The sequence below is a fragment of the Pleurodeles waltl genome, chromosome 7, assembly GCF_031143425.1.
Source record: "Pleurodeles waltl isolate 20211129_DDA chromosome 7, aPleWal1.hap1.20221129, whole genome shotgun sequence".
NCBI lineage: Eukaryota > Metazoa > Chordata > Amphibia > Caudata > Salamandridae > Pleurodeles > Pleurodeles waltl.
The window spans coordinates 638930209-638942653 of record NC_090446.1 but is presented as its reverse complement, the minus strand read 5'-3'; the positions used below and the strand labels follow the sequence as shown (position 1 = coordinate 638942653).

General features: G+C 43.2%; 1 protein-coding gene across 3 annotated transcripts in view; it reads left to right on the top strand.

The window, feature by feature from the left end:
• Window positions 1-12137, top strand: part of AFAP1L1 (actin filament associated protein 1 like 1) — a 159127-nt gene extending 146990 nt beyond the window's left edge. For all 3 annotated transcript variants that reach the window (XM_069244630.1, XM_069244631.1, XM_069244629.1), the window contains 3 exons: window positions 1714-1892; window positions 4161-4289; window positions 11978-12137. In XM_069244630.1, coding sequence (XP_069100731.1) covers window positions 1714-1892; window positions 4161-4289; window positions 11978-12001 — 332 coding nt within the window. In that variant the 3' untranslated portion in view covers window positions 12002-12137. The remainder of the gene's footprint in view (window positions 1-1713; window positions 1893-4160; window positions 4290-11977) is intronic.
• Window positions 12138-12445: the final 308 nt, after the last annotated feature.

Genomic DNA, 12445 nt, shown 5'->3' with positions numbered 1-12445 from the left:
ATTGGTCACTGGGGTGTCAGACAGCGAAGGCAGTACCAGTCTTTCTTTGAAGTTAAGCCTGGCCATTACAGAAACGCCACTCTATGAACATCATTACTCAGTAGGGCTGGGGCAGAGACAGCCACGATTATTCCCTCAAGTGTGGAATATCATTCTGAGATTACTGGCAGACTGCTGTGACCTTAAAGCCACACACGTCCTTCACCATGCCCAACTTCAGATATTCTTCAGAGTACAGTGTGTATCTGGGACGGGCTGAAATTCAAAATACTAAGGAGAGTCCTATGAACGCTTGGATAACATTTTTAACTAATGGTTATTTGAAGTAGTGTGAACTGCTGAAGTTCAAGCCCATAGACTTAAAATGCACAGCAACCGCAATAATAATAAAAAGCTTTGGATATGTAGAAAAGTAGCCATCAGGATTTTTTGGCAGTTGGGGGGCTTTTTAATTCTGGTGTTAGACAAGACAGGGACATTTATACATACTAATACAAATATATATATATAGGATACATAAGGGACCTTTCACCTTAGCTCTCTTCATTCTTTGGGCTGTTGCTGTGTCATTCCCATTTTTCTTCAGGCCAGCATTGGGTAGGTTCACAGCTTTCTGCTTTTTCACACGGAGCACATCTACACTAAGTAGTTAATTTAAGTGCCAGGAATTGCTAGGCAAGGTGCAATTTTCGAGATTAGAAAAATATTTTTGCTTTTCTCTTTTGTTTTTTATATTGGTAAGGGCCTGGCAGCTCCCATAACAATGTTTTATAAAAACCAAGGCAAAACAAAACAAGCGTTGATAAAGCCAAATCTCAGACAGTGCAGACCGATTGACTTTGCCAATGCTTCTTTGCACTGCAATGTGTTCTCGAACGTGACATTAAAAGTTATGTTTTGCAGTAGAATGTGAGTGTTAAAATCTTTCAATAAGCTTTACTTATTTGTCACTTCAAGCATTTTCCCCATCCCTGGCTCCGTTGCAAACGCACACAGTAGTAACCTGAAGTTTGAGTGTCTTTTCAATCATCTCACAGAAGTGAGAATGTCAGTACACCTTGAGGTATCCAAAGAGGCTTTATGAGGCAAAATATGGCTCTGTTCATAAACGTTAATGCTCAAGGTCCATCGCTCCAAAAAAACCATGAAAACATGAAATAAGAATTCCTGAAGGACTCTTCCTTTTACCTATATCAACCTTAAATGCACGGAACACAGCACAGTAGCCAAAAAGGCTGCTCTGCATTGCATGACGGGCAGGGAGCTGAGAGCACAATCTTAAAACATTTCTCCTTTTAACGCTTGCTTTCAAATGGTATTAACTTTTTGAGAAAACCCTGTCTACTTTTGTTTGTAGATACAGTTTTGTGTCAAAAGGCATATGCGAATGATATGTACCACCCACGGTAGCCCCCGCAACGCCAAGCATGGCAAAGCAATGCTTTGCGCTGCTTTGAGTTTCTTTGAGGGTACTTTCAGCATAAAATACGTTTTGGGCTGTAAAGTAAATGAGGAAAAAACACATTTTGTGCTGATTAGCATCAAGTTTGTGGCATTAACCCAGAACTAAATGTTTGTAAATCTCCCCCCAGATTCAGTATGTTCTAGATATTGGATGTAAATATTTGTTACAACGTTCCAGTGTTTGAATCCCAGACCACAGCATGCTACATTTCATGGATTATTTCTGCATATGTTCCCTTACCCTTCCAGGTAAGAAGCAGAAGCAGCTGGAGGAACGAGCGGCGGCCCTGGAGGAGCAGTGCAAGCAGAGGGAAGGGCGGCGGGTGGACCTGGAGCTGCAGCTTACCGCGGTGAAAGAGAACCTGAAGAAGTCCCTGGCAGGAGGACCGTCACTAGGGCTGGCCGTGACAAGCAAGACTGATAGTGTGGTAAGCTTCTCCTGTGGTAAAGTGTCTCCCATCGTGAATCCAAAAGTGGCAAGTAGTTTGAAGCAATGTAACATGGTTTCCATAGAGCAGATGTTTACAAAGTGTGTGGCCTCTTAGCGCTTGTGGCAAACCCTGCAGCTCTCTGAGTGCAGCCGTCGTCTGCAGTCGCACAGACCCTATACTGCAAGGCCGCCGCTCGTAGGTGTTGGTGGTTCATTGCGCTGGTGAAGGAGGGGTGATTTGTGCTGCAGAAAGCCCTTTTGTGCCCTGTTTTAAGCCTGGACATGGTGTGTTAATTGACTGCCCTCATCCTGTCTTTGGATACAGATTAGATGTATTATTTTGCTGAGTTTAACACTCAGATCCTTTGGATTTGGATCTGTATTCTACTTGGAGTTGCGGCCCCAGTTCCTGTGTTTGCCTGTACCCGTGTTTTCCTGTATCTGTGTTCCCTCTGTGTTGCTCTAAGTGTTCACTCGCTAATGTCTAAGGTGGTGTGTTGATTTTCATTTGGTTTTTTGAAGTGATCCCGTTCATGTCTTTGGGTAATCTTCTTGACCTCATTCTCAGTGATGAAAAATCAGTCAGGTGGGGGTGATGGTTGCTGCTTAGGGTTACTTTGTGTGGTGGACGCCGCGTTGTCAGTCCAGGAGCACAGCAGAGAAAGCATGGCGGGTAGCTAGAGCACAACATTGCACTTTTTCTTTCAGCCCTAAGCCGGTGTGTGACAATGGTTGAGGAGCCCACTCAGATATTTGGCACATGTTTACTATGTTTAGTTTGAAAGTTGTTCTTTTTATTTTGTGTTGAGCTGGTGAGGCAGAATTCTGGTTCAGTTATCAAAATGCCAATTGTATTCGTCAACACAACTGTACCAAAAGTTGCAACCCTCCTGGGCAAGTAGACAGAATGCTTTATGACAGGTTGGGGTACAATTGTTCACTCCTGGAAGCAGTCTCCGGTCACACTCCCACACTCCACCCCTGAGAGCAGAGTATATAGGACGCCCTCTCAGAGAAGAGGTGTTTTGGGCGTTGTCATATCTCACGACCTCAAAGTTTACAAACATTGTGAAAAAAGGCAACAAGGGCAGCCAGGAAAATGTTGAGGTGAATAGTCAGAGGTTTCCCAGCAGAATCAAAGGTGGTGCCATCACTGAATAATCCATTAGTGGGGCCTCATCTGACATACTGTGTCAAGTGCTGAAGAGCATAACTGGAACATCATGTCTAGTTTTGTAACCTACATCTCCTAAAGCATAAAGGCAGATCAGCGACAGTCTTGTGAAATCACCGTGGAGCTTCTGTAGATGCACCAGAAAACGTTTTCTGAAGGGGCTTAAATTGGAAAAGACAAAGGGGCGAGGGCAGTGCTTAATTTGTAAACATTTAAGGGCCAGGAACCAAGGCACTTCATAAGAATCCACTCCAGCTGGCACAACCAGCAACCCTGCCACTGCTGCGCAATGATAGTACCAGGATTACCTGTGTGCTAGGTTTATCAGTCTTATATAAACACTGTATTCATACATTCAGCAGAGGAAATTAACGTATTTTCTGCCAAGGTTTGGTTCGAGAGCAAGGACAGACTAGGAATCAAAATCATTCCTGGTAAAAACATTATACCAGACCCAAATTGCACAAGCCAATGAGTGCTACAATTGAATCTGACCCCTGCTGAAGGGGGAGGGGTGGAGAGAAGGGGTACTCTTCCTAAACTCAATATTTGACAAAATTAGGCCAAACGGTGCATTTTACAGCTTACACTTGTGACTAAAAAGTAATATATCGTTTTATGTTATCAGCATTTCAGCATTTGAAAAGCTAATTTCTTCTGATATTTTCTCTTGTCATCATAAAATGTTAAAATACTTCAGATTTTGCCACCTTGTCCGTGGGTATATTTATCCATATTATTGTGAGGCAGTGTTATGGCATTAATAGTTTGCAATAGCAACTGTGGTCGCAAAGCCTGACACGTGTCATTGTGATTCATATAGTGGGGCCCTTTCATGCCTCCGAAAAGATATTTCTCAATGACATGTGCCTTTGATATATTGCAACTCGTAGTTTTGAAGCCTCAATACTTTTGATTTTGTGGGCCTTGCAACCTCAACACTATTTAGTGCATCTTGTTCTTGTTCTTAATGTAAATGTGTTGTAGTAGGCAGGGAATAAGCAAACTAAACGGACCTGCATGTTTTTGTTTGCTGTCAATTCCTGCATATCAGGAATTATGAATAATGCTATTATGCCCTTCACTCAACAGGCTGTGAAACGTCAACAAGAGGTCAGCAGTCCAGAGCGGTGGGTCCCCGTGAACAGTGCATCAGAAATGAGGAAGCGCAGTCCCTCCATCACAGCGTCCAACAAAGGCAAAGTTCTCCAGAAGGCCAAGGTGAGACTCTTGTGTATTGGATGAACAAATGATTTATTGAATGAGAACCCTCTAACAGCTCAATCAAGGCCTGCAAGCTTCTGGGGCATGTGTTTGCTGGGGGCAGACCAGCTGAGTGGTGGAGAACAAAATTTGTCAACGGACTAGTGTTTCTTAATGATCGCTTGGGCTAGGGCACTGTCAATCACATGTCAATCCAGTGCTTCGGAGAGGCCGGAATGACAAAGGTGTCATTTATGTGCCAGGCTGATGCCTGTGACAGGCAGGCAGGCAACACAAAATATTTTTTCCAGAGCCTCAGAAAAAAAGTAGCATTTATTGTCCAAATATTTTTTCTAATGGTTCTTGGCTGCTTTTCCTCCCTGTGCTTTCCTGATGCAGTATTGACATGGCTACTGGAATTATTCCCCATAATTATGGATTTGCCACATCTGCCACATAACCCATCATTTGCTGCATAATTTGCAGATTTCAACAAAAAATAACATATTGTTTCAATATCAAACTGATCAAAAGCTACTCAAAATGTGGTAGAACGGGGTGCAACACAGTGATAGGGCCTTTGTAATGGTTGACTGGTTACCTTTTTGTTGCTTATTTCTGTATTTGGGTGTCAAAGTGGTGCTAATGAGGTGAAACCTTTGCCCAGAAAGTGTTAATGTGTAAAATTGGCTAAATAATGAGGTAATATCAACAACAAATATGGCACCTCATGCCACATAACTTGCCTTTTCATGCTGCATAATAAAACATTTGCTAGCTGATGCAACAAGAATTTTAGATTCTGTTAAGGACACAAAGACAAGAATTAAGCTTCTCTTACTTTACAGAGGAAAAACGCAGCAGCCATTAACATTTAAGGAAACTTTAAACTACATATCCCATAAGCCCAAGTCCAAAGTCCCATCCAGTCATATACCCCCTTGCTGTATAAATGTTACTGTCACAATAGTCCTCCCTCTTTCTTTGCAAACCATCAACAATAATGCATCAACAAACTCAATACAACAGAACTGCCTGGAACACCAACATGTTGGTCATGAGTGTGAAGCTAAACAAAGTTGACGCAGGGATTCCCTTCTTGGAACTGGAACCGACCATCTATCAATAGGTTCTCAACGGGATTCACATGGATTTATTATCCGCGCCTAATGAAAACAGACAGACGTTTAAGAGTACTATTGAAAATGCAGAATAATACATCAATCACGGATGTGTAAATTCAGATCAACAACAAAGTTGATTTCTTATCTCCTGGATAAATTATTAACCATATGATATTACATTAAGAACTCAACAATATAGTTTGTATGTGTGGGATAATCCTCACCTCCGTGTTTAATATAATCAGAAATTCTTGACGCGTCAGTTAGAATTTTGTTTGTCTATGGCAGGACCGTAGGCTTCAGTTGTGGAACAGAACGGGCGGTCTTGTACCAAGAATCTTGACTAAATTTGCGAGTACATTCCTCGTAGACTTTAAGGCATTGAACTACACATAATTTGTAATTATTGGGAAAAGCTGGGTAACTAACACAATAGAATGCAGTATTGGTGCATCTTGAGATAGTGAACAACACTACCAAGGGAGTAAAAAACTACCTGTAGTATCCAGTGTAGTCCGAAACCCTTACGCAGGATACCAGACATTAAAAAAAGTGTCAACTTTGCTGATAATTGCATATGAAATATAGATTCCTTTGCAGACCAAGCTCTAATGAATTTTAACACCACATTGACGTCCCACCAAACAGAATATTTAGGTTAAGGTGATCAAACCTTTCTCGTACTGTTAATAAGTTTACAAACTAGAGGATGTTTTCCCACCAGTTTACCATCCAGATGCTTGTGTCCTGCAGAGATAGCTAAACAGTTAATAATGGTTCTATAAGCCAAGCCTTGGCTAGCCAAGTCTGACAAAAAATTTAAAACCACATGAATTCCTGGCCCCATGGTATCCACACTGTATTATGAGTAGAAGGAGCCCAGGATTGTGACGGGAAGGATTTTGCATTTTACGAAACTCCTGGCACTTTGCAGCATCTCCCGAAAGTCTCCATCCCATGCATAATCAACAGATTAGGTACACCTATTGGGTCAGTGAGATTGTTCGGGAAGGAGTGGACTTGAACCATATGGTCGCACAACAATGACATTGCTAATGGAAACAAATATTGGGCCTTTCAACATGGGGTCACCAAGATCACTTCTGCCCTATGCCAATGTATTTAGGAGAGAACTCTTTGGATCATAGAGAAAGGGGGAAATGCATAGAGGGCCCCCATTTACCAAGACTAGAGAAAGCCATCTGAACTCGCCTCCAGAGGATCTGGCTTCCAACTGAAGAAAAATTGGAAGATGAGCGTTCTGGTAAGAGGTGAACAAGTCTATTGTTAATTGACATCCAACATAGATTCAACGCATGGAAGACCAGAGATTGAAGTCTCCAACCACTGGTGTCGCATAGAAAGTACAAATTTTAATCTGCTGCCGTATTGGAGTGATAGGGAATATACTCGGCCGTCACTGATATTTGCTGTTTGAGACACTAGTGCCAGAAATCCTTCTCAATCTTGACCAGAAGATGGGATTTTGTTCCTCCCAGATGGTTGATGTACCGGACTGCTGACACACTGCCCATTCCAAGGAAATTTTGCTTTGTGGGGAGAAAGGGATCAAATCACAAAGGCCCCCGCTAACAACTCTAGACAATTGATGTAGTAATGAAGTGCCTCCTGGGATCATATGCCTCATGTCTCCATCGGACCTCAACAAGCCCACCAGCCCCAGCGACTGGCATCCAACTCTATGATCACCTCTAGGACTGATGCTAATATGGGCTTGCGGTTCCACGCATCCATGTGATCCAACCACCAGGACATCTCTGTCCTATCTTCCTCTGACGTTATCTTTTCAGAGTATGATAACCGTTTTCAAAGATGGAAGTTCTTCAGGCGTTGAAGGCCCCGATAGTGAAGAGGTCTCAGAAAAATGGCCTGGATGGACGACTCCAGTAATCCCACCAGGCATGCAAAAATCCTCAAGAATATAGTCAGGGAGGCAAGGGCTCTCCTCAACTCTTTCTTGATATAAATCAACTTAGAAAGCGGTAATTGAAGCTAAGCTCTGACCGAGTCTACCTGAAAACCTAAGAACTCAATAGTCTGAAAAGGAGATGTACTCAACTTCTTTGAGTTTAAGACAAATCCAAGATCCTGAAGCAGTTGGACTGTCCACGGGCGATGAAAAAGGACCCTAGCTTTGCTCTGACCCATGATAAGAATATAGTTGAGGTAAATGATCAATCTCACCCCTTGCTCTCTGAGATATTGAACGACTGGATGCAGCAACTTGGTGAAACAGCAAGGGGCCAAGGAAAGATCAAAAGGAAGTGCGTTAAACTCATACCATTGTAGACACCAATAACATTTGAGAAAACTCTGATGGGGAGCGAAGACTGGTACTGAGAGATACGTGTTTTTGAGATCGAGACGCACCATCCAATCGCCCTCTTGTAAAAGATCTCTGAGCAGGCGTATGCCTTCCATTTTGAAATGACAATACACAGTCCAAGAGTTGAAAGGTTTGAGATTCAGAACTAGGGGGGAGCCCTTGCCTTTCTTTTGTACCAGGAAGACTGTGCTTGTGAATCCTTGAGGGTGGGGCAAAGTCTCTAAAATGGCCCCCTTTCTGAAGCAAAGATAGAATCTCGTCTATTAAACTGCTTGGGAAAAACAGAAAGGGTTGCGAGGATACTCTTGAAAAGGAGGGGAGTAAAATTCCAGGTGGAAACCCTGAACTGTCTGCAACACCCAAGAGTCTTGTGTAATGGCCTTCCATTTATCTAGGTAAAACTATATACTCTCCCCCCCAAAATAGCTGAAGGAGTTATAGGAGACTCCTCTGTGTGAGGGTCCACCTGGAAGCCTCGTTGAATCTGCGGTCTGGTGCCTGACACCGAAAGCACCCAGCCTTATCAAACAGGCCACTGTTAAATACCTTCTCCATTGATGCTTGGGCCTTGACAATGACTGAGAAGGTGGCCACATACTTGCCGAGGTCTTTGACAAATTTATCACCAAACAATTAACCATTGGCCATAGAGCCCGCCTCCATAGATGCCAATTACGCCAGTTTCAGGTTGATGTGCATGAGGAAGGATTTATGGGGTTCCATAGACATTACGCAGTTGGTGTTGCTGAGAAAGCATAAAGCCCCCTGGGCCCATTCAAGGTTCACTTCCAGCTCCACTTGGGCATTAGACTTCAAAGTCAAGAATCTTTGTCAAGGGACCAGAGAGGTCCAATCATATATCCTGGCATCTGCCCCCTGCATGACCTAGACCTTTTGCGGGGTTCTTTGCAAACGTAGTAAGAAAAGTTGCCATATTGGGATCTAGTTCAGGCATGTCTGCCACTTTACAGAGGCGAGATGGGTGAGGACACTCTGATTTTAGGGTCTTATTTGAGGGTGTTCTAAACCTCGTGCTCCATCTCAATCAAAGGGACCCACCCATTGGAGCTCAGATGAATAATATTCTCCGGTTTGAACAAGAGATTCAGCCCACCTGGTCCTGGAACATCAGCCACGGTATGGTGAGTTTTGCATTTTCACTTGCAGCGTGGCTGCAAATCTTTTTCAGATTGCTCTGAATCAGAAGAGGAAAAGAACATGCATAGATTGTATCCTGCAATCGAGGAACTAAAAATATTCCTGAAGAGCCTTGCGGAGCAATGCTCCGTTATTCGTGGTTTCGGAGCACATAGCCTGCCATTGGCACCAAAATTTCAGCTAATGAAGAGCCCCTAGATTAGGCTGTCAATTGAAAATCCAAATCATTGGTTGCTAATTTCTGGGACAAGATGTCCCACCAGCTCACGTTTACTATAACTGACCAGTGGCTGTGTAAAAGGTCTGAGGGCTTCAATTAGAGCCCAGTTCACGGAATCCTGCACATGACTGCCCAGTTCTTCCAACAACCTTTCTTCCATTTGGTGTTCATAAGGCACCTCAGTTATATCTTGAAGGAAATCCTCCTCATCGGTGTAGTACGCCATTTTTGTAGCAGATCACTAGGAGAGGAAATCACTTGGAGGAGGGAGTGGGATAACAGCCCCTATTGCACTTATTGATTTATCTGCTAGATAATAGTATTAGACAGTAAGTACTGTCTCAGCCAGACCATAAAATGTGGAGGGAGCCACCTTCTAATTTCCTGAGCAAAAAGCCCTGTTGGGCATTTCAAGGGACTGGGATGATGACAGTCGTTTCCTAAGCGTGCCAAGCTGATTGGAGCTGCAAAGCCTAGATCGGATTTGCACGCATGCGCGAAGACCGTAATGGAAGGAGGATGCAGTCCTCGAGAAGGGTGGCAAGAAAGCCACTTACAGTCCAGCTCCCACTCCACTCTGACAAGCGCAACAGGTTTAAATAGATTAAACCTTTGAGCAAAATGCTCCATCGCCGCAAGTGTTATAAGAAAAACACATAATTGCAGATTAGCTCGCCACACCAATACAGTGAATTAAAGGTAACACTTATCTCAAACTGCTGCAACAGCAAAGAAAGAGGAAGGACTATTGTGACAACAACATTTATACAACAAAGGGGGCTTTATGATTAGACTTTGGGTTTGGGCTCATGGGATAGGTAGTTTAAAGTTTTCATGAATGTTATTGGCTGCTGTGTTTTTACCCAGTAAAGAAAGAGGAGCATAGTCTTAAGCATCATGTCCTCCCATAGAACTTAGGCCCATATTTATACTTTTTTAGCACCGCATTTGCGTATTTTTTTTTATGCAAAATCGGCGCAAACTTACAAAATACAATTGTATTTTGTACGTTTGTGCTGTTTTTGCATCAAGAAAAGACGCAAATGCGGCGCTAAAAAATTATAAATATGGGCCTTAGTCTCCTGCTGCTTAATTTGGTCCTCCCCTGCCACCTAATTCCAGTAGCCCTATGTAATGAGACAGAAAATAACAGCAACATTTAAATAGTGATACATTAAAAACTGAAAAGAAATAAAAATGTCCTGCCCAAGCAATGAAAAAAGAAAATGTACCAGTGAGTACTATAAAAGGAAAAAAAACTGACATATGGTTTAATTAATTTGTATTAAAATGTGGAATAATTACAGTCTTTTATCAAAACGTTAAAAAAGAAACAATAAGAAACTGCAGAGAGCATATATTCCAGATATCAATCAGTTATTTAACTCTTTAGTTAGGGGGAGAAGTGAAAGGGACATTAGAGAAACTGCATTTTAGGGCCAAATTCAAACCACTATGATTTGTCAGAAACTCTCAATGCACCCTCCTCTCACTTGAATATTTAAATACATTTCCCATCTCACCCCCTCTAACTCTTTTAAATTGCCTAGCTAGCCCCCACCCTTACAGTGGTGATCTCTCCCTTACACTTCTGAAGAAGTCAAATGGACTCTGGTGGGAGCTGTAAGAAGCTAAAAGCGCTTCTAAGAGGCAGTGCTACAGGGTTAATAGCCAATGCTGGTGAGTTGTCCTACTCCACGCCTCAGTGTGCATGGCTTGCGACATCTACTGCAGTCCTTAAGTTGAGCCGGTGGGGACCACTGGCACTTACCTTTGGGTACCGGGAAACTTTAGCAGTCCTAATTATCAAAAATCAAATGTAGAATACATTACTAATTATTGCTCTTTTATTCCTCTGCCTGCGTTGACTCGTCTACATGAAACTCTTCCACCTCCTGGTGGCAGAATGATAAACTGAAGCTTAGTAATTAAAAATGTAATGTCAGACACAAAGCACTGACCATTAAATATTTATAGGAACGCCAACATATTGGGAACAAAGGTACTTTAGTCGTGGCTGTTTGTTTTAAGCGCCCTGAAATCGGCCACAACCACACTACAGCTCGGTTACTTTTTGGGGGGTTTCTAATAATTAATGGCTGCCACCAGTAGGGGAAGTGGGCCACACCAGCGGATGCAGTGGGCAGCGACCTCCCCAAAAGTTTTGAGTACCAGCACTAATTATTTTCTATAGAGTAGGCACTGATCTACACAAAAAATATTTTTCCGAGTGTCCTAACACTTTTTTTGTCTGTTCTCGGCTGCTTTTCTTGTGCTGTATTGACATGACCACTGGAGTTATTCAATTTTGCTGCCCCAGAGTTTTCTGCATATTTATGGATTTGCCGCATTTGCTGCATAAACTGCAGATTTCAACAAAAAATAACATTTTTGTTTCTGGCTCAAAATGATCAATAGCTACTAAGATAGCTAGATTAGGCACAGATCTACCCACTTGATCAACAACAGGGAGGTCTGAGTCCTGTCCCGCTAAACCATCATCAGCAGCTTATTGGGTCACTGAGGTGCTTACAAGTGCCAAACACCAGCCAGTGTGTGCCCCCCCCCCCCCCCTCCCATGATTCCGTGTGCTTCCGCACCTACAGCTGCTGTGCTGGAAGTAGGCCTGAGATGTAGTGAGGAGGCTGCAAAGCATTAATGACCTTTCAGAATTCCCACTGGCCTTCCTTTACTGAACCGAGATCGACAAATATCTGCCAACATAATGAGCATTTAGTAATTGGCCAAATTCCAATATGATGCATTAATAAGTAGCTGGACATTTCAATGTGTGAGACTAAATCCACATGTATCATCTCTGCTGTCAGACATCACGTTTCTCTTTGCTTTCTTTCAGGAATGGGAGATGAAAAAGACCTAAAGCCCCCAAGGAAGCCCAGATACGGGAAATAAACGTATTTGTTCTCTGGACAATGGGAGATTAACCCAAAGCCTGCTCGAAGACTTGGCGGGGGAAGCGGGCGCGGGGACTCTCTTCTGAAACACATAGACCTGCGCACAGGGAGCGGCTTTAAACTGTCGAAGCCCGGGTAACTGGGGAGGGGGTATTGTTTCATGGAACCTTTTGTATGGAAAACTAAGAAGAACTTTCTACGTCCTGCTGGGAGAGCTACGATATGTCGCAGAGTCTATTAGTGAGCTGGCCACCCGGGATACCCACTAGGACAGTGGCTAACAAAGTCAAAGGTTGGGCCTCACTGCGAAGAATGCGGCAGACCACTCGAAGCGTGAAGAAGCCTCCTGAGGACAGACCGGGGGGGGCTGCTGTCAACGTGTCCCCCAATACCAGTGCCAGAATACGAGC